Raw genomic sequence first — 27,661 nt, forward strand, 5'->3', positions numbered from 1 at the left:
CTTCCTGCATTCTGCATCATTCATGTGGCTGTGTGAGTCTGAAGAGGGACTTATGGACTAGTATCAGACTTATGGACTTGAGATGGACTGGGCTGGGATGTTTTCTTGATATATAATTACTTCTTGATATAAAGTTCTTTCTTATACATATATGAGTGTCACTGGATTGTTTCTCTAGTCAACCCAGTCTAACATATACTATATTAAATGTCAGAAAATCCTTCAATTCTACATGAAAACACATAAAAAATCTGATTATATCGCATCAACTGACCAGCAATTCTCCTGTTAAAAGCCACTACCAGTAATTACCTGGATTAATATCACTATTGTTATTGTTAATAAGCTCCCTTAACCCAGTTTATTCTGAACCCAAAGCAGTAGTATTAAAATAAAAATCATGTCATGGCTCTGCTTAAAAACTTGCAATAGTTCCAAAGTTTATTCAGAGTAAAACCCAATATCCTTGCATTACGATCAAGGACTGAAATAAGTTCCCCACACTATTTTTATTCTAGACCAGCTATGATACACTTAGCCCATACTAAGCATGAGCCTCCTTCAGGGCCCTTTTCACTGCAGTTCCCTGTGTCTGCTATTTCCCTCTTCCCATTAATTTTATCTGAATGGCTGGCTTCTTCACCTCTTAAAATCTTTGCTGAAATTCCACCATGCCACTGATGTTTTCTAGGTTCATTTTATTTGAGCCCCTAAACACACAAAAAGTACTATCACCACTATTCCTTATTTCCCAACTCTGCTTCATGTTTCTCTACAAAATGTATACTATATAATTATAAATGATATAGTTTATTCATTTATTATACGTGTTTCTTATTATCTGGACAGAATGTAACACACAAAAGAAATTAAATTTTTGTCAGTTTTATCCATTCACACAGCACCACAGCCTAGAATAGTATCTAGCAATTAATTAAGTATTCAGTATATATTTACCAAAAGAATGAATGAGCAAATTATGAATGAATTAATGGTGACTTTAAGTGGATGTTACTGACGAATGCAGAAGCAAAATCAACTGCAAGCAGCAGACCCTGAGCATTTATCAATGAAATTTCACTTCTAATAGTACAATGGCAGTTGATGAATGTACAGCAGATCAAATAAATCACATTCGTTATCTGCTCCCTACCACAGTTACTGATGCACTGAAGGCTCAAGGGACATGGAAAAAGGATAGTTTTGAATAAGGAAAATGATGGGAGAGTGATGATGAATCTTTGATGCGTAGCCAAGTCCCAAATCATCCTGTGCTATCACCACAGTGGCTGCACTGTGATCAGTTATTGCAATAAGTTACTAATTAATTTTGAAATCACATGACCAACTCCCAGGGAATTGGCTCACAAGATACACACAAACACGTGAAACAAACTAAATATACAGTCTGTTGATTACATTTATCTGAAATACCTAAAATGAAAGTAAAGGAAAATATAGCAAAAGGCCTAGAACTAAGCCAACCACAGATTTTGGCCAATCCAAGTCATAGCCACTAGCTTCAGGTCACCCACCCAACTGGAGATGTGTGTTAGAACAACACATTACACACCTTCTCCTCTTAATGCCAAAAACTCTTTAGTCGCTATGTACAGTGGACGTGAGCCATTCTGGGTTAGCCCTGGGATATTTAGGATATAATACCCCAAACATAAGGAATCCTGGTGGCTGCTAAATGAAAGGTCAGAAATTTGAACCCACTAGCTGCTCTCTGCGTGAAAGATGAGGCAGTCTGCTTCTGTGAAGATTTACAGCCTCAGAAACCCTATAGCACAATTCTGCTTTGCCCTATGGGGTCACTAAGAGTTAGAATCAACTCAATAGAAGTGGATTTGGATTTGTGACACCCAAGACTTGAGAACTATTGTGATTAGGGGAGATAATTTCCTGCTTATTACTACTATTTAGCTTGATATTTGTCTGAAAGTTTACAGAGAAAACTGGTTTTCCACTCAACATTTTTTACATTATTTCTGATTTGGAGCACCCTATAATGTAAGAGCACTTTTCCCTCCATTTCCATTTTTCTTTCCTATCCCTTTCTGTTGTTGAAGTTGACATAAAGGGCTTAAAGTAGTACTATAGGAGTTTGGGTGGTTTGATTTAAGAGTCCCTCCTGGTGCCCAAAATGACAGGCTCCTAAGTAATCCACAAAGGAAAGATACTTGACTTCAAGCCACCAGGAAGAATGGTTTATCAAATTAATCCAAATGATGACTAATGAAAGGTCCTGATCCCTGGCTGGAGAACCAAAGTCATATGCACATGCATGAATGAAATGGTCGAGATTAAAAAAACTCTCCCTGTGTACCTTAAAGTAGAAGTTCAATGCACTGTGATACCAAAACATCTTGGTAAAGTACTTATGGAGGCTACAACTGGATTGGGATGGTATAAAGAAAACACTTGATGGAGTTATGGAAAAATGTAAATGACACTTGAAATATTTGCACTGGTATTATGTGAAATGGCTTACCTGAATGTATTCCAAACCAAACAGATTGCTGTTGAGTCAATTCTGACTTATACAGACCCTAACAGACCAAGTATAACTGCCTCAGAGTTTCCAAGGCTATAAATCTTTATAAAAGCAACTGCCACATCTTCCTCCCAAGGAGTGGTAGGTGGGCTCAAACTGCTGCCCTTCAGTAGTTGAACAGTTCATCACTGCATTACCAGGCTTCTTCCTGCATGTATTAGAGCAGCAGCCCTCAACCTTCCTAGTGCCGTAACCCTTTAATACAGTTCTTCATGTTGTGGTGACCCCCCCCAACGGTAAAATTATTTTCGTTGCTACTTCTTTTTTTCTTTTCTTTTCTTTTTTTTTTTTTATTTAAGGGGAGAGCGCGAACGCAGTCCCCCAATACCACAAATTATGCAGTCGAGTTTCCCACATTTGGGGAAATCGCAGGGGTCAGCACATCCGGAGTGCAATGGATAAGCCTCGCCCTGGGAAAACCACCTTCGTGATCATGGTATCTCCCCTGCCAGGTAAGTATTCGTTGCTACTTCTAACTGTGATTTTTTTACTGTTATAAATCGGTGACCCCTATGAAAGGGTTGTTTGACACCCCCCCCAAGGGGTCGCGACCCACAGGTTGAGAACTGCTCTATTAGAGGAATAGACAATATAGATGACTGAGGAATACGTGTTACCTACTCGTGTAAAACAGAAGATAATTTATACATTGTTATTTTGTCATATCTTGTCCTATCCGGAGTCTCCCTTCCCCCCTTCTCTGCCGTACATCTCCCAGGGAGGAGGTCACATGTGGATCCTTGTAATCAGTTCCCCCTTTCCAACCCACTCACGCTCCACTCTCCCAGCATCGCCCCTCACACCCCTGGTCCTGGAGGTATCATCCACCCTGGATTCCCTGTGCCTCCAGCCCCCATATGTACCAGTGTACAACCTCTGCCCTATCCAGCCCTGCAAGGTAGAATTCGTATCATGGTAGTTGGGGGGAGGAAGCATCCAGCATCTGGGGGAAAGCTGTGTTCTTCATCGGTACTACATCGCACCCTGACTGACCCATCTCCTCTCCTAAACCCCTCTATGAGGGGATCTCCAGTGGCAGACACTTGGGCCTTGGGTCTTCACTCTGCACTTCCTCATTACCAAGGGCACATGAGGGAGGGGGGAGCAGGGAGGAAGGGGGAAAAAAAAGAGGACCTGATGCAAAGGGCTTAAGTGGAGAGCAAATGCTTTGAGAATGATTGGGGCAGGGAATGTGCAGCTGTGCTTTATACAATTGATGTATGTATATGTATGGATTGTGATAAGAGTTGTATGAGCCCCTAATAAAATGTAAAAAAAAAATGATTAGGGTAAAGAATGTACAGATATGCTTTATACAATTGATGTATGTATATGTATGGATTGTGATAAGAGATGTATGAGCCCCTAATAAAATGTTTTTAAAATCTACTATTTACATTAATTTGATTGTTTCAGGGGAAAGTCAGCTGTAAAATGTAATAGATTATGAAGTTTGGGTATGATGAAAGTACATAAATGAATGAAATTTTTCCAAAAAAAAAAAACCAAACCAGAAGACATTTTAGTTTTCCTTTGGCTGGTATTAACTGCATGTGTTAAATGGTAACCTACAGTACGGCCTGGACTCACAGGTGTTAATTTGTAAGAACATTCAAAACAGTGGACAAAAACAAGACTGACACTTTAATTACTATTTAGAATGCTAAATCAGCAAATTATCTGTGCAATTGTTCTATCGATAGACGAGGGCCTCTAATTCCAAATCATGGTAACCTTATGTACAATAGAACCAAACATTATCTGGTCTTTGTCATCATGAAAATCAGAGAATCTTTGGTCTACTGTTGCAGCCACTGTACCAATCCATCAGGCCCTGGGTCTCCTTTGGCCTGTGGCCTTTTACTTTACAGAACATCATATCTACATCCAGAAACTGATTTCTCTGATGACAGGTTGGAAGCAAGTATATGAAAGCAAGCGTATAATTCACAGGGGTTGAATTGACTAATTTCTGAAAGTAAATCACCAGGTCTTTTTTACTAGTTTTAGTTGTGAAACAATGCTGAACCCTGTCCACCACAGGTTGTCCTGCTATTATCTAAAATACTGGTGTTCTTCTAGCTTCTAGTACTATAGAACCAAGCAAGCCTCCACAGTAAAATTATCTGATAGACATGATGGCAATAGCCCGATGTGCAAGTGGAAAGGGAGATGACTCACAAAGACTAACAGATTAGCATAGTTTGGATATAGTAGCAGCACCTATAATATTAGCAGTTCCAGTTATTATTGCAGTGCTATAAAATATTTCAAAGGTGATTGATTCTCAGATTTATTTTACATATATATATATATATATATATATATATATTTTTTTTTTCATTCCATTCTCAGAAAAGCATCAACTGCAGTTAGCTTTCTGGTGAAAAAAGATCCTAATTTATATTTACCATAGGTAGTGACTTTGGTTTGGGAATTTGAGTTAAAGTCAAATAACAAGGTCCTTCCAGCCATAATCCCTGTGTGATATATTATAATTCTGGCCTTGATATCCCTGTGACTGTAGTCCCATTTTGGAGCTAATTAACTGATAAAGAATAGGATGAGGTCAAGCTCTGACTTTACTAGAGGGTATGAGTCGGGCCATACTCCCTGTTTCCTGGTTATCTTGGGTACTGGTGCTTGTTATGGATGTAAGGAAGGGGACTGCTAGAGCTGGAGGAGAAAAGCTGCTTCTGGAATGACCATGGGAAAAGCCTGGCTCATTAGGGCTAATAAGAGGCCAATGCCAACTGGGAACATCCTGCCAGAGGCCGCAGGTAATATATGCATAAATGAGATAGATTATTGCATTCGGATAACATTAAAATATTAATTTTATTGCACTATTAATACTCAATGTAACTCTCCTCAGACAACCTTTTCCTGAATGGATCTGGTAAGGAGGTTTGGGAAGATATGGATAGAATTCACCTGTGAGTGATTGTGAACAGGATTCCCTATAAAGCCATCCTGTGTATGAAATGAGACCTTTGAAAAGCACTGGTTAAGAAGCAGAATTGGAGTGCTTCTCTGGCCCCAGCATCTAGCTTACTCCTGCCTGACCTTCGGATTTTGGACTGAGCAATATTCACCATCAAGTAAGACATTTCTTTGAACTTTCCTGAATTTCTGTGGACACTGCAGTGATTCACAGAACCCATAAATGCGAGGAATATTGTGGAGCAAATGGAGCTGAATAGCATCATGGAAAAGTTGGACATTGGGGTATCATCAATCCTTAATCCCTTGGGACTAACACAAAAAACACTGCCATTGAGTTAATCCTGACTCATGGCACCCCAATAAGGCAGGACAGAAGAGCCCCAGGGGGTTTCAAGACTATCACACTTTACAGGAGTGGAAAACCTCATGTTTCTAATTCAGAGCAGCTGGTGGTTTCAAACTGATGACCTCCCGGTTAGTGGCCCAACGTGTGACCACTACCACCAGGACTAGCCTGTACTAACTCTCTTTAAAAAGATTATGAGGGGATACCCCTACAAAACCAGAATTGTGCTGGCAAAATGGATCTTTCTTCGTATGTATTGTTGCCAATAGGTGAGAATCAAGCAACTCACTCTGAGTTAGTACACCCAGTGGCAACACCTGAGAAGGTTTCTTTCTGGTCACAGTGAATTGTTTTGTAAAAGCAGTTTTCCTCGAAATTTGTTTATTATGATAGCTGTCTTACATGAACCGTGTGTAGCTGTGGAACTTTGTTTCCTCCTCGGTAAAAAGGCTGTAGAAACTTCGGTGATGTTGAACACAGTTCACAAGGACACCACAATGGGAAAAACTCACGTGTACGAGTGGTTTTCTTGTTTACAAACAGGTGAAATGTCGATTGATGACAAACCTTGTTCTGGATGTCTGTCAACTTCCCGAACAACTGAAAATGTCGATTCATAGTATATTTTGAGTCTGTTCCACTAGGTCAGATTGTTACAGTTTCTATTTAGAGGCTCCGAAAAGCTTGCGTAACAGTGGGCAACAAAAAAAGGTTTGATTTCTGGCAGATGGGGATGGATTTTGCAACCACAACAATATACCTGCTCATTGCAGCCACCTCATTGTCCAGGTTTTTGGCAAAAACCAGCATACCTCTCTTGCCCCACACACCTTATTCACCTGACCTCACTCCATGTAACTTCTTTTTGTTTCCATGAATGCAAAAGGATATGAAAGGACAGCAATTTGATGACATAAAAGAGGTGAAGAAAAAAACGAGGGAGATGATGTCAGCCATTCAAACTGATGAGTTTGAAAAATGTTTCCAAGAATGAAATTGCAAATTAAAAAAATGTATTAAGTGTAATGGAGAATACATTGAAGGTGATAAAGTTGTTTTGTAAAATAAAAATATTAAATACATAGCTTTGGGGGAGGGGGATTCTGTTTTTTGGGGGAGTGTACCCCCTCGTTTTACCACAGATTGTTTTAGTATTACCCCAGGATTATTTGAATTCATAACTGTCAAACTTGGTTAGAAAGTATTTACACTTAATGTAGGTAGTAAACATTCTATGCTATACTGATATCAGAAATTTTAAAACAAAATAGGGATGGCTTAAATATAGTGGTGACACTCATGACTAAAAATCCACTGCCATGGAGTAAATTCTAATACATAACATCTCTGAGGCTGTAAATACTAATGGAAGCGCACCACCTTAGCTTTGTCTGGTGGAGAAGCTAGTGGACTGGAAGAATGAGCTTGGGGTTAACAGTCTGGTGTTTCTAGGCAGTCCTACCAAGGCAAATACATGAGTACTAAAAACCAAAACTCTAAACTCTCTGACATCAAATTGATGCCAACATATAGCAGCCCTATAAGACAAGACAGAACAGCCCCTCTGAGTTTCCAAAACTGTCATTTTACAGGAGTGCTGGTGATTTTCAACTGCTGACCTTGAGGTTAACAGCCCCATATGCTTGACCATAACCACCAAGGCTCCTTTCTGTTCATGACTCCCAGAGGGTGGTTAATCGATCTCTTTTTCTGTTGTTGTTGGGGTATATTTATGGTAAAGATTACACAATTACCCAAGTTACCAGTCAAACTAAAATTCTCAGAACAAGCAGAAGCCATGTGTGCTATGCCACAGTCAACGAAACAGCTATTATTGCATCCCCATGAATTAAATCAGCTAGAAAACAGTGCCTGGTCAAGTTGGAGGACACATATTCCACATATAAGAATATTACTAGCATACGAAGCCATAAAAATACTCAAAAGAATACTGTATTTCAATAGATACATGAGCAATGGCAGGCTACATCTGAATCATGACGACGCAATCAACACTTTCAGACGCTTATCTGCAATATGATTCTGGAAGACCTGTAACACTCATGTAGACTGAAGCTTATGGTAAAAAGCGGTGCTGCCTAGTGGTATTGCTTGGATTTGAGGTTAAGAAATTTCCAGATGGTGGCAAAGTATATGTCATTTAACAGACAATATTAGCTTGCTATTGGGTAGTATTTGAAATGGCTGGCTAAAGGATATAATATAATCTTTTTTGTTAAGCTTTCCCAAGAGCTTTATAATTATTACTATTTGTTTTGTTGTGGTTTCTCTTTGTGGTAGAGGTATACAAAACAAAACCTTCACCAATTTATATGTGTAAATCAGTAGCACTGATTATTCTTTGTTATACAACCATTCTAATTATTCTTTTCAAAATCACTCCACCACCATTAACACAAACTCAATGATCCATTAGCAACAATTCTGCCTCTCCCTTCTTTCTATACCTGTAAACCACTAATAATCATTGGTTTCTATGTATTTGCTTATTTCTTGTGAGATCATAGAGTATGTGTCCCTTAGCAACAATTTTTCCCCAGTTACAGCATGCATAGAAACTTCATCCGTCATGTGTTCACCCACCAGACCAGCAGCAGGATTGGCTCCCAGGGGCACAGGTCAGACTAGGGGTGGGAGGGACAAAAAAGAGGTCGGAAAAACCAAGGAAATCAGATCTTGCTTTTGTTATGGAACTTGGCAGGGTTCTATGCTAAATACCTGTCATCGAGAAACAGTGATGTGTCAAATGTGCCATGGCAGCACAGGTTATGGGTTTACATACTTAATGTACACATACAAAAACACCTGCAGCAGACCTAGGGAAAAAACATGTCCAATCTGTAAAGGATGAAGTGATTTTTGTATGAGATAATGGGTTCCAATAAGCATTTCCAGGAAATTTGCTATCCAAGTATGTTTATTCTACCCAGTCCGCCTCTAGTTAGGCACTCAAGTCTCTTGTGGACAGAACCCATCTTATCTTGTACATAACCCTTATATTATTACTATTATTCTACTGCATCCAGAAGGGATTTTCAAAAGCTCATGGAAAAATTCAATTCCATTTTAATTCCATTTGTCCAAGAACTTTTTGAAGAGCCTTTGTATATTCATTTTGATTATCCATTCATCTTTTGATGGGCATTGATTTGTTTCCACATTTTGTGTGAAAAGTGCTACAATGAACACTGACTTGTAGGATGCTGTTTGTATTCCTGCTCTTATTTCTTTGGAAGACAAATAAAGGGTTGGGATTGCTGGTCATAGAGGAGTTCTATGCTCAACTTTTTGAGGAATCACTGAAATCTTTTCCCACGGGAACTATACTATTTCATGATCACCAGCAATTGTCAGGGCTCCCATTTCTCTACAACCTCATGAACACTTGTTTGTCCATTATAAAAATCTGGTGGCAAGAATGCATCTTAATTGTATTTTGAAATATGAAATATCCATAATATCATCTTGAGTAATGTTAAAAAATAAGGTGTTAAGACAGAGTAAAGAACAGTTCAATGTCAACATAGAACTAGCCCACACAGGTACATAGTACTGGAGGTATTCATCATATTCAGAAGCAGAAGGTATCTTCTTTTCCTCTAGCACTAACTCTGAGTGACTGACAAATCTCACAGTCACATCAGCAGCATCTGCTCCAACAATATAGAGATCACTGGATAGGCATTCTCAGTACAAGGGAAAGACTAGCAGTAAGAATGAAGCCACTGTTCGAGAGTTCAAACCCAGAAGGGCTAATTCTCTATTAGGTTAGAAGGCCCGATGTAATCTTTTAACTCCCAACTCTGCACCTTGGGTCCACTGCGGGTCCCTTTACAACGACAGTGACTTGGTCAACCTCTGTCTTTGTGTCCCAGGGTGGCTCACTTGGCTCTCACTCCACATACCCACTTTCAACCTCAGCAGAATCTTTCCTTTTCTTGTGGAGTAGCCTACATTGGCAACTGAGTAGGGTATCTGCCCATTCCAACCTTGTATAATTTTACAAGTCCAATAGCCTTATTTTACTTTGTCCTACTCTTCCCCATTTAGCTGGGGGGGAAAATGCTAAAAAAAAGAGGCTAAACCAGCACAAGGAGTGAAGGAGCTTCCCCAGGCAAATGGATGGCTTTGGATTATGAACCATAATAAAAAATACTCGACTCCATATGTACATAAATAAACACTCGAGTATAAGCCGACCCGGACATCAGCTGAGGCACTGAATTTTACCCAAAAAACTGCATTAAAAATGTGCTGACATTCTGGCCCACCAAACCTTGAGGACAATATCCATGCTGGCCCCACTGGGACAAGACATCCCTCACTGACCCAAAACCCTACAGGGGATAAAACTAGAGACACAGTGTGGGAACTGTGCCCGATCTGACCCCACCACTCCGAAGTAAAACACCAAGGGTGTGCAACAGAACAGCAAAGGGAGCAGAGCAAGGAACGCCTGAGGGAATACCAAAAACAGACTCTAGGTCAACAAACAGACCTTCAACTATGTACAGGCTTTACTTTCTTTTTTGGTCATTGGTTTTTTGCTGCTGTTTTGTTTTCTTTTGTCTTCTTTTTGTGCGCATTATTATCTCTGCAGGTCTACATCGATAAGGTAGGCTGGATAAACAATATGGAGGAGAAAACAATGGGACTGACAGTTCCTTGGGGACATGAGAGGCAAGATAGGGGAAAGGAAGTGGTGTTAACAAACCCAGAGACAAGGGAACAACAATGGATTCAAAATTAGTTGGCAAGGAGGGTGTAAGAGGCCTGGTAGGGATTCGTCAAGGGCAATTTAACAAAAAGTAATTACTGAAACCCAAATGAAGGCTGAACATGATAGTAGGACAGAGGAAAGTAAAAGGAAATAAAGGAAAGAACTAGGAGGCAAAGAGCATTTATAGAGGTCTAGATATAGGCATGTATATATGTAAAAATATTTATATATGATGATGGGGAAATAGCTCTATATGCATATATTTATAGCTTTAGTATTAAGGTAGCAGACGGACATTGGGCCTCCACTCAAGTACTCCCTCAATGCAAGAATACTTTCTTCTATTAAACTGGCATTCCATGATGGTCACCTTCCTGACACGATCGCTTAAGGTGAGCAGAAGCAAATGTGGTGATGAAAGCTGATGGTGTCCAGATATCAAAAAAAAAAAAATACAGTGTCTGGGGTCATAAGGGCTTGAGGATAAACAAGAGGCCATCTAACTCAGAAGCAACAAAGCCCACATAGAAGAAGTACACCAGCCTGTGTGACCACGAGGTGTGGAAGGGATTAGGTATCAGGCATCAAAGAACAAAAAATCATATCATTGTGAATGTGGGGGAGTGTGGAGTGGGGACCCAAAGCCCATCTGTAGGCAACTGGACATCCCCTTACAGAAGGGTGACAGGGAGGAGATGAGCCAGTCAGGGTGCAGGGTAGCAACGATCAAACATACAACTTTCCTCTAGTTCTTTAATGCTTCCTCCCCCAACTATGATGATCCCAATTCTACCTTACAAATCCAGCTTGACCAGAGGATGTACACTGGTGCAGATAAGAGCTGGAAACACAGGGAATCCAGACAAATGAACCCCTCAAGCCCAGTGGTTGAGAGTGGTAATATTGGGAAGGGGGAGGGAAGGTGGGGTGGAAAGGGGGAACATATTACAAGGACCTACATATAACCCCCGCCCTGGGGGACTGACAACAGAAAAGGAGGGGAGACAATGGATAATGTAAGACATGACAAAATAATAATAATTTATAAATTATCAAGGGTTCATGGAGGGGGCGGGGAGAGAAGGGAAAAATGTGGAGCCGATACCAAGGACTCAAGTAGAAAGCAAATGTTTTGAGAATGATGATGGCAACAAATGTACAAATGTGCTTGACACAATGGGTGTATGTATGGATTGTGATAAGAGTTTTATGAACCCCCAGTATAGTAATTTAAAAAGATGTGCTGAAAAGCTTAGCTTATACATGAGGTTATACCGTAATTCAATACACAAATAAATGAGGGAAAAGATCAATTCTTCCTTACAGATAAATTCTAATTAGTAAATGTAGAAGAGGGGGAAGTACAAAGTCACCATTAGAACACCAGAAGGCTATCAGGATAAAAATAGAAATGTTCATTTTAGACAGTTTACTAATTAGTGCTAAAAATTACTAGATAAAACTTTAAGAAGAAATAGAACATTTTCATACTCTCAGAGTATTTAATCTAGGATATTTATTAATTACAAAGGAAAGAGTAACTTCACTGTAGATAGATTCAGTAGATATCACTTTAATAAAGTGATCAAGGTTTTACAAACCACCAATAATGAGATGTAGATATCACTAACACCAATATACTACTGTGAAAGGGTACAATTTCTCACACACCAAGAGTGCATACTGTTAATAATTTTGCTATGAATAAGTATATTTCCTTTCAAGAAAAAAAATTTCAATGTCATTGAGTTGAGTCTGACCCACAGTGACTCGACTGGACAGAGTAAAATCACCCCTGTAGGTTTCCTATACTACAATACTTTATGGGAGTAGAAAGCTTTGCCTTTCTCTCATGGAGTGACTACTGGTGGTTTCAAACTGCTGACCTCCAGAAACTAATAAATAGTAAGAAACCCATCAATCAGGATATTCTGTTTTTGATGAAATATGCCATTATGTAGAAAAAGTATGAAAAATCAATAAGGTTATAAGTACCTAGAAAGATAGTCTCATGTGAATAAAAAATAAAGGGGTAGGAGGCTAATTAAATGAGAGAATGATAGATGTACTTACTGATGCTTAATACACAGTAGCTATTGATAATAGAAAATATTATAACAATATATTTTAATTTAATACTATTTTGTGTTAATTATATGTATCTAATAACATATTATGCATTAAGTCTTTTTAATATTTAGTTAGTACTGAGGGCAAATGCTATTACATATTTTTGTTCATTTAACCCTAACACCAATGAAGGAGGTGCGGTACATGTCTATTTTGCAGATGAGGAAGCTACAGCACACCTTCGAGAAAATGCCAGCTCTGCTACTAATGAGTGTCAGATACTGTGAAAATGTATTTTAATCTTCATAAACATTCATGTCCAGCACGTTTTATCTTTTTTATAAAAGAAAAAAGTAAGACTCTGCTGAACTGTAAAACATAGTGTAAGATATTTTCCATCCAAGCTTGACCTCTACTTGGCTAGCTCTCAGTAGAGTCCCTGGCACTCTGTCATGTCACTTCTCCCATGGGCACTGTGATATGCAAAAGTGCTCCCACAAACATTTCACAATGCTCCTAGGGGAGGGGCCCCGCTCCTCCGCATGCTGGATGCTAAAGGTAGAAATATGCAAAGTGTGGGCGTGAACTAGGTCTCTATGAATCCCACCGTGATCTTATTTCCAATACTAGAATTGTGAATGAGTTGAGATTAAACTCAAGAAACAAAGATAGAATACATTTTCACAAAGTGTATGAGAAACTCAAGTGGAAAATAACTAAGAAGTAGTTCATGAAGTATAACAACTACTATTGTTTGAATGGAGTAAAACAAAAGCATTAATTAATTTGTAGCTTATATAAACTTTTTATTTTAATTGAGGGAACCTGGATTCAACTCAGAAATTCTGAGTGAGAATTGGCATCATTAAGATATTAATTTCCACAAAATAACAGTAATATATGAATGATGAAGGGTTCACGAGGTAGGGGGGTGGGGAGGGAAGGAGAAAATGAGCAGCAGATATTAAGGGCTCAAGTAGAAGGCAAATGTTTTGAGAATGATGATGGCAACAAATGTACATATGTTCTTGACACAATGGATGTACATATGGATTGTGATAAGAGTTGTACGAGCCTCCAATAAAATGATTTTTTTAAAAGATATTAATTTTCTTAGAAGTCTAAACCAGACAGTCTTAGAGAAGTGAGGCTCACAAGATCTCTTGGAAGAATTTCACAGATTGCTATTCTTTTTGGTTTCAAATTCTAGTTTTTTTTACAAATTTATATAGGTTGCTTCCCATATAATATGATACAGTCTATCATAACCTCTACAGTACACAGGCACTAAATATTCTATACTATTCTAATGACTATTGTAGCAACTGAGAACTTTGGGCAGAAATATTTTTAAAGCAGCACTAGGACAGTGACACAGGTCAGAAATTATAGCAAAAACGATTTAAACACGCATAAACACCTCCATTTCCTCAAGAAAATGAAATAGCTTAAAAGATACTAGTCAGATGATACCACTAACTCGTGAAGAATTTTAACGTTATAAACAAATATTTAAACAGATACCACAGGAGCAGAAGTCTATAATCACTATTTTGATATTTTAGTAAAATCTCTATACTTTAACATATACATTTAGTAGCATACACACGCAAGAATATGGCACACAGAAATCTAGCAATAAAAGTTACCTTTGCGATAATAACTTCTTTCTTGAGAATTTTCATAGCATAGTATTTCCCACTTGCCTTCTCTCGAACCAAAATGACTTTCCCAAAAGTGCCTTTACCTAACAGTTTCAAATAGTCAAAATCATTCATAGTCTGAAAAATATAAAGGAAACACAATGTAATATGAAATTTAAGCAATCTATTTTCAAATATTATGCACATCTTCAATAGTCACTTAAAAATTGTACCAATTCTTAAACACTCTTAAATGATCACAGATGTTAGAACTAAGTTAGAGTTTTCAAATATCAGCAAAGAAATTATTTTGAATTTAAAATTTGTGTTTGCCATTCAAATGACCAGTCAAGTATTAGCGGAAAAGAAAAATAATAATTTATAGGAACGCAAGTTCACAACGATTTAGTAGTGTCCCTCCCTTTTAGGCAATACAATAAAAAATGTCCCCCATAAACATTTCTAAATATGCCTAAGGGAGAAATGCTTTTGGAAGGAGCTAGTTAAGAGTGTACCCCAGAAGGACAAAGAAGGAATCCAAGACAGAAAAGCTAAGAAATGAAAAAATAAGAAATGTTGAAAATAATCTTGGAGTCTAGTGAAAAATACAAGGAAGACAGCAGAACAGTTTCTGTGGTAGCAATTCCTACAATTCAGAGCGGAAAGAAAGCGCTAAGAAAAACAACTTTTCATCATCCTTCTCACTGTCAGTTTCATTCCCACTTCTAAGGTGATTCCCAAGATCTTACCAGTCCTGCTTGGGGGTGGGATGGGATGGGGTGGGGGTAGGAGTGGTGTGTGTGTGTGTGTGTGTGTGTGTGTGTGTGTGTGTGTGTGTGTGTGTGTGTGTGTGTGTGTGTGTGTGGTGGGGGTAGGAGTGGTGTGTGTGTGGGAGGGGGGTGTTTTCCCTGCTCTGCTGACTCCCTTCTCTACAAACCACTGTGTTTGTGTGGTGCATCACTCTTCCATACATTTACGTCATTCCCTACCCAGATTATCATTCTTTAAATATTATTTCCTTTTCAAAATCCCTTAAATGTAATTTTTTTCTGGTCCTTTGGAAGGAAGGGAACGTAAATATGTGTGCTCAATTGCCATATTAAGTTTAAAGGGCACTTAATGGTTTATAAGTAATAAAATTAAAGAACCAGTGTTTTATACTACAGAAAACCACAAGTCATAGATATATTTGTGACTTTTTATAACTATTTTTTCCGGTGTATCATCCATTTGAAATTAATTTTAACAACTTTATTACCATCTGCCAGAGAGAAAGATGAGTAAATTTAATCCAAAAGAATTAAAGAAAGAAAATACTAGATGAGTGGTGATATCAAGACAATTTAAAGGGAAAAGAAGAAAATTAATGAGAATAAAAGCTGGTCCTTTAAGATCAATAATATTCATAAACCTCTAGCCAGATTAATCACGGGGCGAGACATGAAACATAAATCCTTAATATGAGGAATGAGACAGACAGCATTTATCCACTAGCAGCTCTGAGGCATTCTGAGATGAGTAATGGACTGCTAACCAGCGGGGCACTGCAGAACACTAGCCACAGCACAGGAGAAAGGGAGGCTGGCTGCTTGTTAAAGCTTTTTAGTCTCAGAGAGCTAATTATGGGTCATCGTTGACTTAACGGTAATGGGATGGGGTTTTTTGTTTGTGTATGTGAGTGTGTGTGAGTGTGTGTGTGTGTTTGTGTGTGTATTAGGGGGTTATGCAGAATAAAAGCCACATCATTGGTGAAATGAACAAAATCCTTGAAAGTCTCAATCCGAAACCTCAGTCAAGAAGAAATAAATGACCTGAATAGTCCTTGATCTACTAAGAAAATTGAATCTGTAATAATAATAATTAAAAAACTTTCAACAAAGGAAACTTCAGGCCCTTTCACTGGCAAATATGAGAAACATTTATGAACAAAATTATACCAATTCTATATACACTCTTGCAGAAAATTAAAAGGAGATACTGCCCAATTCACTCTGCAAATATATCACCTAAAAAGAAAACTACAGACCATATCCCTCGTGAGCACAGATGTAAAAAGTATCAATGTTAGACATGCATGCTTACACTCATTTTCAATATCACTTCCTATTGTTGTTAGGTGCTGTCCAGATGGTTACAACTCACAGCAATGCTGTACACTTCACAAAAAGAGACATTACCCAGTCCAGTGCCATCCTCACAATTCTTGCTGTGTTTGAGTCACTGTTGTGACTAGCCACTGTGGAAATACAGCTTTTTTTGCTCCAGAAAGCCTCACTGCCAGCAAGTCGATTCTCACCTAGTAATCTTGTAGGACAGAGCAGAACTGCCTGTGTGGGTTTCTGGGACTGTAAATCTGCACGGGAGAATGCCTCCTCTTCCTCCTGAGGAGTGGCTGGTAGTTTGGAACTGCTGGCACATAGCAGCACAACACAGAGCCCACTACGCTACCTACCAGGGCTCCTTAGGTCCCTCCTGATCACAGGTCCAAAATATGTGAGGAAAAGTCTCACCAGCCACATTTCTAACAACTATTAAGGCTATACTTTATCCACAACGGAACTGTTTCTTCTTCTGGAAATCCATGGTATATGTAATAGTCTTCAGTAACACCACAGTTCAAAGGCATCGATACTGTATTTGCCTTGGCCTATTTTGACATGAGTATGCCACTGATATGCCTTAACTTGGATCGGGTGCACCTTAGTTCACAAAGTGACATCTTGTGCTATTTTACACTTTTAAGATGCTTTTTTCAGTTTTTCCCAAAGAAATACATCATTTGATTTCTTGACTGCTAGTTTCATGAAGGCTAACTGTGGAGCAAGGTAAAATGAAATTTCTGACAACTTCAATAGTTTTTCCATTTATCATGATGTTGCTTACTGGTCCTCCAGTTGCGAGAATTTTTGTTTTCTTTATATTAATATATAATCAATATTGAAATCTATAGTCTTTGAACTTCATCAATAAGTGTTTCAAGTCCACTTCACTTCAGCAAGCAACGTTGTGTCATTTGCAAACTGTAGATTGTTAATGAGTCTTCCTCTTTAATGTTACATTCTTCACCATATAGTTCAGCTTCTCAGATTTGCTCAGCATACATTCTGAGTATTTAAACTCTCACTACCATCTTGTCAATTCCAACTCACAGTGACCCAAAACATGTTAAAATAGCCCCTGTTAGTTTCCAAAACTTTAACTCTTCACAGAAGTAGAAAACCTCATCATTCTAGAGCAAAACTGCTGGTTTTAAACTGTTGACCTTGGGGTTAGCAGCACAACACAGAACTACCTCACTAGGGCTCCAACATATTGAATAAGTAAGGTGAGACAATACATACATTTCCTGATTTGAAATAGCACGATGCCTCTTTGTTCTGTTCTAATGACTGCCTCTTAGTCTATGTACAGGTTCTGAATGAGTACAATTAAGAATCTTAGGATCCCCAAGTGTTCTTGATGTTATCAATAACTTGTTATGATCTACAAAATTGATCATCTTATAAAAAATATTTTTGGAATTCTTTGCTTTCAGCCAAGATCCATCTGATATTACCAGTGATATCTCTTCTACCCTGTGCTCTCCTGAAAACTTGAAATTCCCTGTCAATGCCACTACAACTGTTAACTGAATTTTCACCAGCAACATTTTCCTTATGTGATATTAATGATATTGTTCAATAATTTCTGCATTCTACTAGATCACCTTTCTTTGGGGTGGGCATGGATATGGATTTTTGGCCATGTAACTGTCTTCCAAATTCCTTGTCATAGACATTGAATGCCCCAGGTGACACAACTCAATCGGTATTCCATCAATGCCTGGAGCCTTCCTTTCTGCAAATGCCTTCAGTACCTCTTGGATTTTCCCCTTCAATAACACCAGTTACCGATTATATGTTGCTGATGGGTGAACGCCAACCATTTTTAGCAGGTACATTGACTATGTAATAGTCTATCTTTTGATGCTGCCCATGTCTTTCAATATTTACCGTAGAATTCTTTAATACTGCAAATTAAAATGTGTCCTTCAGTTCTTGCAGCTTGAGAACAGGTGATGGTGTTTTCCCCTTTTGGTTTTCTGATGCTAAGTCTTTGCACATTTTATTATAATGCAAGAGGACTTCAAAAAGTTTGTGGGGAGATTCCATTGCCTTCTAATTCCCTTTTCCCATGAACTTTGTAAAGGTCCCTTGTACTCTGTCTTCTTAAGTTGCCCTTGAAATTTTCTGTTTAAATCTTCTATGTTGTGGTATCTCCCCTTCCCCTTAGGTCTTCTGATTCAAGGGGAAGTTTCAGTCTCTTCTGACTTCCACGTTGGTCTCTTAAGTTTCTTTTCTTTCTAACGATACTTGATTTCTTCACATATGGTGTCTTTGATGGCATATCACGCCTCCCCTAGTTTTGAGTTATTAATATTCACTGTATCAAATCTATTCTTGAGATAGTGTATAAAATGAGATATAATCACGTCGTGCATTGGCACTTATGAAACTGTTGTAGTTCTCTTGAGCTTCAAGTTGAACTTGCATATGAGAATTGATGGACTGTGTCAGAATCAGCTCCTGGTCTTGTTTTGATTGAGGATATCGAGCTTCTTTATTCACTGCCTCTTTCCACAGATATAGTTAATCTGGTTCCTGTATATTTTGGAGGCTCCGTGCACAGTCACTATTGATGCTGTTAAAGAAGGTATTTGCAATGAATAAAGGCAGTGGTTCTGGAAATTTCCATCATAGCATTGCCAAAGTTATTTATAATCACCTACGTCCTAGTTTTCTTTGCTTTTTAAATAAACAATAGCTTCATGTTTTAATTCTAAGCATTTATATAATTTAATTCTTTTAAAAATCATTTTATTAGGGGCTTTTACAACTCTTATCACAATCCATACATCCATCCATTGTGTGTCAAGCACATTTGTACATTTGTTGCCATCATCATTCTCAAAACATTTGCTTTTTACTTGAGCCCTTGCTGTCAGCTCCTCAACCTATGTCCTAGTTTTCAATGGCTACAATTTGTATCATTTACACCAACTGGCAGGCTATCATGTCCTAACTTGTCAATAATATCTCTAATTTAAAAGAAAATCAGCAAAGAATTTGTAAGATTAATGAAAAATACATTTCCTAATTCAACAAAAGACCAAACATGACACTAAGAAATCATAAGTCATTTGAACAAATAACTGGTGATATGTATCAGGTAAATTTAATTTTTCTGAATATATTCAAAAACCAAGAAATATAGAGCCACACGGCTATCTATGATAAAGTTATCTAAGATGGCTATTAACTAATTCTCATACTTCTTGTATGCATATGCTTTCCTTCCCAGGAAGAGGAAGAGTCTACTTTTCTGAGCTAGCCTTGTATCTGGCTGTGAAGACAGACTGAAATCAAAGTGATAACATGCCAGTTCCAGACCCAGCTTTAAGGAAACCTGGCAGCTTATGCTTTTCCCCTTGGAAAATTCACTCTTAGAAGCCAGCTTTCATGTTATAAGCAAGTCCAGGCTATTTTGCTGGAGACTGAGGCCATGTGGAAAGGCCCTGGGGAATGAGACACCACATGGAGAAAGAAGTCACATGGAGGAGAACCAAGGCACCACAGCCAACAGCGCCAAGGTCCCAGACATGCAAGAAGGTTTTCTTAGATGTTCCAGGCTAGTTCATATGCCACTTAAACGCAGCTGCTTGAGATCCACATGGGACCAGCAGAATCACCCAATCATACCACAAAAACCATGAGAAATCATACACTGTTGTTAGAAGCCATTCAGTTTGCCTGGATATTTTGTCCAAGAAAATATTCTACATCAAGACTGTAATAACATTTTATTGTTCAAAATTTCTTTTATGTGGTACCTTTCTCATTTTTCATCACTATATACATAAAATAAAACTGAATTCTAGGAAGGAAGAATTATAAAAGAGTTTTAAACTGCCTTAATTATATTTTTATATGAAAAGCAATAGATGATTATAAAATACATTATAATGCTCCTTAAGGATTACAATTCTTAGGGACAATAGGCTTTTTTTTAAGTATGACAGTCTTAACTCGAAATTTCACAACTTCTGTCAGTTTGATTGTCAACTTAAAAAAACTGCATAGAAATTAATAGTCAAAAGCATTTTATGTGATTAAATCAGAAATATATTTAATATGTTTTGACAAAACTTCAGAAAAAATTTTAAAGTATCTCTGATACCAAATGCTCAAATTCAGCTTAGTATACACAGAAATAATCTAGTCTTTACAAATTAAATATAACCTATTACAAATTGTTTTCCTCTTCTGGATGTTTTCAAGGGGAAAGATACCATATGACTTAGATTAAAAACAGAAGCATGGATATGATTCCAGAAAAAATGATCTTCCAAACTTTATCTAAGAATTGAAGAGGGAAATGGTTTACATATATCCTTCCCTTTACATAATCTCTAACATGTTAATGTTGTATTGGAAATAGTGATGAGGATAGTGATCACATAATATGGTGACTGTACCTGCCACTGTAATATACACTTAAAATGGCAATATTTTATTACATATATTCTACTACAAGTAAAATTTCTACAGAGAGGGAAAGTAAGTAGGGCATGTTGTTTTAGCAGTGGCAGAGTGGGTTCCGACTTATGGTGACCCATGTGTAAACAGAAAGATGTATCTGATAAAGGGGAAAGGAAGACTAATTTTCTTTCAGAGAACAAAATTAATCTGGACTTCCATCATTCTTTTCATTATAATTGATAAGCACAAAGAATAGTCCTAAAGCTACTTATTTTAAAGGAGGAACAGTACTATTTCACGATTTTAATGAAAGCATTAGGACCATTATGAAACAAGTGATGGTATAAATTTTATTTTTTATTTAAACTAAAAATTCATAAACCTAAATAAAATTTTGAGGAACAAAGAAAATCAGCTATAGGGAAAATAGGACAGTGGAGTCCAAATACATTCAAAATACCTCAGATTCTCCTGTCAATTTTTATTATAGAAAGATAATTATAAAACCATCTGTTTTAGAAAGATGTTACGTAATGTGTATATAGCTGCAGTATACTACTAGTTAACGACAGCTAACACTTAGTGATCACTTACTATATAAGCACCTTACCCTATCCTACCTATCACTTAAATTCTCATAATTCTATGTGATGTTTATCCCATCTTTGTAGATTAGGAAACTAAAGGACAGGAAGATTACCATTACTCCCTAATATTAAAATGTTCTTGATGAATGAAAATATTCTAGAATAAAATGAGATAAACTAGTACCCAAGCACTATGGGAGTGCAACAGTTTTTCATAATATTTCAAGTGACAGAGAAATATAGGGAGAATGTATAGGTCTAATTTTGTGTCTAATATAATGACTCAGGGTCACTGTGAGTTAGAACTTGCTCAATGGTAATGAGTAATGTTTATATACGTGTGTGTGTTTGTATGAGATTGAGATTAGAGGATCAGAATTTATAAACCAAGAAAAATAACTGTTGCATAATGAAATTGTAAAGTATAATAATTAAGAGAACTTTTATGAGAGTAAACAAAAAGTACTGCTGTAAAATCATAAGCCTTAATTACATAGAAAATCAAAATATGAAGCTACTGCTTCTCTTCTGAAGGTGTTTATTCTTCTTTCTTCTCCCCTCTCTCTCACCCTTCCCTGAAGAATTATGTATCCTTCAATTTACACCACATCAAAATAATGGCTTTGAATCCTTAAGAGATTCACATTGTATTTCTTTTATTATTGAGTCTTGGAGAACAAAAGTCTGAGTGGGGTTAGTGGGTGGATGGAGTAAGGTTTCCCAAGTAAATTCTCATAGGACAGCCCTTGATATCTTTATAGAATAACAAGTGGATTATCATAATGGAAAGCGATTCCTTGGTATAACTAACTTCCTGAACTTTGTCTCAACAATGTCGTTATCCATTTTCTAAAATGTCATCCCTTGTGATCATCATATGTCCTTTTAAGGAACTTTTATCAAAATTACCCCTATGGAATCTCAAAGAATAGTTGCTGTGTTAGTTACATAAATTTCATATTAACTTGAAGATATAAAAGTGTAGGGGTGGACTCTAGTCTGTCCATCAGGTCACAGCCTGACGGGGCCTCCTGTGGGTGTGACTCTCTCCCAAGGAGGGTCTGGGAACCTCCCCTCTCTCTGACTTCACCGGTCCATCGTGGAGCCTCGCTGAGACCTCCTGAGCACTCTGAGGAGTCTACAGCCTCACAGACTTTGCACCCACAGGCCTGTGATTTTCCTGCATTCTGTTTCACTGCCTGTGGCTGCATGAGTCTGAAGACAGGTTATGGACTAGGATAGGAGTATGGGCTGATATTGGACTTATATATATTTAATCTGGACTGGGCTGGGCTGTTTTTTGATACATAATTACTTCTTGATCTAAAGCTCTTTCTAATACATACATGAGTGTCTCTGATTTTTCTAGTCTACCTGGCCTAACCCATTATGGTACCTTAGAATGGGGTACCAGAGAAACAAATCATGAAGATGGAGAGTGGATTCTTGTCTGATCTCTGCTGTATGGTAGTTTTTACTTCCTTTTTGTTTAGCCAGAGGTCAGATGGGCCCCCACTGTTTAGTGAATTCTATAAAGAATAGGGAGAGTTAGTTTCTTTCGTTGTTGTCTTTGGTTTTTCCTTCCTGAAATGGTGAAAATGAGTGTGATAAGTGTAAATTTGGAACTCAGGGCGAAATCACCCATTGAACTTCTCCTCCGAGACCGTGCTGCTTAGTCAAAATGGCGGGCAGCAGGCCTGGCCCTTGCTTGATGCAGTCAGGGGTCCAAGGTCATATTATACATGAATGGAAAAGTTTAGAGAAGGATGGAATTTGACTGCTTTAAGAATGTGTTTAGGATCTGGCTGCACTAGACTTATATTGATTTCTAAAACTACTGTTATTGATAATATGTTTGACAAATGATTACTGGAAGTATGAACAGAGAGTGTGAAGGCCCGTTGCAATGTAGTCCATGAGTCCCTCTTCAGACTCATGCAGCCACATGCAAGGCTGTAGAGTGCAGGACGATCATATGCAACCCCTGAGAGGAGTGAGGATGGTGAAGAACCGGGTAGGTTTCTCTCTGTTGCACACAGGACTCCTATGAGTCAGAACCACACCAATGGCCTCTAACAATGAACAGGCTTTGACTACACCATCTCAAGTTTCTCAGCAAGTATGATAGGCAGCACTTGAACTCAAGTAGCCTAATTCCAGAGAAGTTCTTCACCACTGTGCACATAACAACTAACAGCAGTACTTTTAAAAGGTTTTCTATGTGAAATATAGATTAAATAATTTTATAATTGAAAATTACATATATCATGTGTGAATATCTATATCATAAAATGGTAACGGTATCTATCTATATATTCTAAAATGATACCTACAGCCTTAAGTTAATCTTGAAAGTCCATTTTTAACATAAGAAAGCAGATTTTCTATAACTGTGAAAAACCTACAATTCTCATAAAAATATATATTGGCACATATTTTCTGGAACACAGAGGAAAGAAAATTTGTTTCCCTCACTGGCTCCAAAGCAGCCAATTCAGTGAGAAGTTCTCATTGCTCAAGACTGCTCACTTAGCCTCCTGACATTATCGAGGCTGGGCACCAAACAGGAAGTATGCCAGTGCCGTTTCTGTGTCTGCCTTCAGGAAAACAGAGAATGTCAAATGAAAAAGGACAGGACTTCCTTTCCCAAGTTCATAAAATAATGTAAAAGCATACACATTATAAGTAGTACAATGCAATATTAACCATAAACTCCAGAATAACAAACACTACCATCACTCTGGAGGCATCTTGGTGGTACAGAGGGTTAAGTGTTGGGCTGCCAACCACAAGGTCAGTGGCTCAGAAGCACCAGTTTGTCTCTGGGAAAAGATGAAATTGTCTGCTCCTATGAAAAATATAGTTTCAGAAACCCTAAGAAGCAGCTCAACTCTGTTCAAAAGGGTCAGTATGAGTCAGGATCCAGAATAAGAAGGAAGACCACTATTTGATGTTTTGTTATAAGGGGGTTCAATTATTTGGCTTTAAACAACAAAAGATATTTCAGATTGAACAGAATAAAAACCATTCATGATTACTTATCATAAGATAATCTGAAGACTTTTTGCATAGTTCTTCCTACTCAATGTGCCTAGGAAGGAAATACGTTATCATAAAGTTCTACCTTTCTTTTATGATGTGTTGTAGATGCATCCATTTCTTCCTCCCCTATGTTATCTATTTGTGAGGTTGGACTACAATTCATTCTCTCTTCTTCTTGCCTCTGCAGTCTGTCAGCTACAGCCTGGATAGCTTCTGTCCATTCTTCCCTATGAAAAATGAGGACAAAATTCCCATTAATAAAACAAACCAAAGCAAAACTGTTGCCATCAAGTTCATCAGTTCTGACTCATAGGAACCCCATGTGTTACACAGTAAGACTGTTTCACAGGGTTTTCTTGGCTACAATCTTTAAAGAAACAGATTGTTAGGCCTTGTTAGGCCTTTCTTAGCTCCACTGAGGAAGTTCAAATCACCAATCTTTAGGTTAGTAGTTATGTCCTTAACTAGGGACCTTCTCCCAATAATAGACAAGGATAATTATTTATATGTTTTTATAAAATATAAAATTAACAGAAACATAGTCCAAACTCGCATCACACACACACACAAATACACACAATCCTCACCCCAAGGTAAATATAACTCAAAGTAATTTTCACCACAGGCCTAATATTTTCAGTAGCATTTATCTGAAAGAATGGATAGATGGCAGAGACAAGATAGGACTACTTTTAAAATTCTCTTAAGATAGTTTAGAAGTATAGTTAACTTTTACTTGTATGTATTCCACTTATAATTTAAAATTAACCCTAAATGCTTGTGGGGTTTTTTTGTTAAATGTTTGTAATATTTACTTTAGCTATTACAAACTAACCACTCATCCATCAATATCAACATTAAGTTTAACAGGAGTTCCAAAGAAAGCTTTACTAAGCCCAAATCTTTGACTATCCTCAGATAAGTTGTATTTATATTTACTTATTTTATTTTTTAAGATCAGCACAGTTTGTAGCTTAAATGGGTATCAGGCTTTTCATTTTATAGGTGGGCTAAACGGTCAAAGTTCTTCCCCCTCTCCCCCATGTAGATTTAAAATCTCCTTGTTTTCTTCCTCAAAAGTCTGTGAGGATTTTGACTGGAAATATATTGACATTAGGTCTATAAATTATTTTAGGGGAATAATCGCTATCAGAATTGACTTGCTCACAGTGAGTTTGAGTTATCTTAATAATGTAAGTCTTCCAATCCATGAACATAGTATACTTCTCTAAGTCTTTAATTTCCCAAAGCAATCTTTCATATTGTTCTGTATAAAGGTCTCACACATCTACCTATAAATGAATTTGTTCCAAGCATTTTTATGTTAGTGGAGATCTTTTGTAAATTTTCATTTTCTACTTTTTCTCATTATTTAGATATGCAAACCGACTTTATATACAGACCTTATATTTTATACTACTATTGAACTTATTCATTCCGGTAGCTTTAATTTTTTTGAATTTTCAACACACGCAATCATGTTGCTTGACAATAAAGAGCTTTACTTCTTCCCTTCAAATCCAAATGCCTTTTATTTACTGCTCTTGATCAGGCTTTCGTATGTTAGGTAAAAATGATGAAAGAAGCTATCTTGCTTTGTTCTGGATCTTAGGAATAAAAAAATGTGCCTTTTATCTTTGAATATTATGAAAGCTGTCGGGTTTTTATTGACACTTTCAATCAGGTTGCAGAAGTGCCCTTCCATTTTCAGTCTTCTATGTGTTTTGTTTTGAAAAATATGGACCTTTTCTGACACTTTTCAATGTGTTGAAATAGTCATATGATCATTTCCTCATTTAATGTGGTTAAGTTTTGTAGATGACTGATTTTCAGACATCAGTGAAATTTAAATTCCTGAAATAAATCCATTTTGATTAATGATGCCTTATTTTTTATATTGATACAATTTGATATTTTGTTAAGAAATTTGCATCTATATACAGAGTGATATTAACCAATATTTCCCTTTCCTTATAATATCATTATATGATTTTATAAACTCCTGGCCTTATAAAAGGAAATATGAAATATTCCCTCATACTGTTTTGAGATACTTTGTGAAGGATTGGTATTATATCTCTGCAAAAGGTTTGACAGAAATCACCAGTGAAAGTACTCAGGTCTGTAGTTTGTTTGTTTTTGGAGAAAGGCTTTTAATTACTCATTGAATTTCTTGAATTGATATATACTAAATTAACATTTTAGTTTTCTCCATTCATGTCAGCATTGGTTATCTGTGGCTTCCTTTTTTCTTCTTTGATCAAATTTTTAATATGTTTTCTCAATTCTTTTGATTCTGCCACCCCCTCTTCCTGTCACCATTACCACAAAAAGTACTGGCTTTGGCTTTATTGACTATTCTCAATTGTTTGGGTTTTCTCCTATGCCACTGGCTTTGATGTCATCTTTATTACTTACTGCTTTTGTTTGCTTTAGACTTAATTTTCTGTGCCTTTACAAGTTTCTCAAGATAAAAGCTTAGGTTATTTACTTAAGACATTTCTTCATTTCATAGGTAGGCATTTAAGGTTAGAAACTTCTCTGTAAGCACTCCTGTCACTGTACTTCACAAAATTTTCTAAGTTTGGCTTTCACTACCATTCACTTCAAAAGATTCTCTAATGCAGCAGTGCTCAATCTGTGGGTTGCGACCCCTTTGGGGGTCGAACGACCCTTTCACACGGGTTGCCCAATTCATAATAGTAGCAAAATCAGAGTTATGAAATAGCAACAAAAAATAATTTTTTGGTTGGGGGTCACCACAACATGAGGAACTTTATTAAAGGGTTGTGGCGTCAGGAAGGCTGAAAACCACTACTCTAATGCTCTCTCTTCTTTTTGACTCAATTTATTAAGAAGTATGTTACCCCATCTAATAGAGTTTTCCCAGCTATCTTACTGTTACTAATTTCTAACTAATTTCACTGTACTAAAAGAATATACTCTGTACAATTTCAAACTTTCTAAATTAACTGAGATTAACTTTGTGATAGTATATGGTGTATCCTTGTAAATAAAGCACATGTACCTGAAAAGAATGCGTACTTTGTTGTTTGGGGGTGGTAAACCCAAACCCATTGCCGTCTGCTGTTGTTAGGCGCTGTTGATTCTGACTCACAGTAACACATGTATATCCAAGGTATTCCTATGTTGAGTCCGTTGTTGCAGCCACTATGCCAATCCCTCTTATCATCTAGCTGCCATCTAC

General features: G+C 37.4%; 1 protein-coding gene and 1 non-coding gene across 3 annotated transcripts in view; both read right to left on the reverse strand.

Annotated features, from left to right (window-relative positions):
* Positions 1 to 27,661, reverse strand: part of AKT3 (AKT serine/threonine kinase 3) — a 335,611-nt gene that overhangs the window by 104,533 nt on the left and 203,417 nt on the right. For both annotated transcript variants that reach the window (XM_075531195.1, XM_075531185.1), the window contains exons 5-6: positions 24,536 to 24,680; positions 14,313 to 14,444 (exon numbers count right to left, since the gene is read on the reverse strand). In XM_075531195.1, coding sequence (XP_075387310.1) covers positions 14,313 to 14,444; positions 24,536 to 24,680 — 277 coding nt within the window. The remainder of the gene's footprint in view (positions 1 to 14,312; positions 14,445 to 24,535; positions 24,681 to 27,661) is intronic.
* On the reverse strand, positions 2,857 to 3,020 carry LOC142438198 (U1 spliceosomal RNA). The gene has a single exon (XR_012782623.1). It is a non-coding gene; the product is annotated as a U1 spliceosomal RNA (small nuclear RNA).

This window comes from Tenrec ecaudatus, chromosome 1 (assembly GCF_050624435.1).
Source record: "Tenrec ecaudatus isolate mTenEca1 chromosome 1, mTenEca1.hap1, whole genome shotgun sequence".
Classification (NCBI taxonomy): domain Eukaryota; kingdom Metazoa; phylum Chordata; class Mammalia; order Afrosoricida; family Tenrecidae; genus Tenrec; species Tenrec ecaudatus.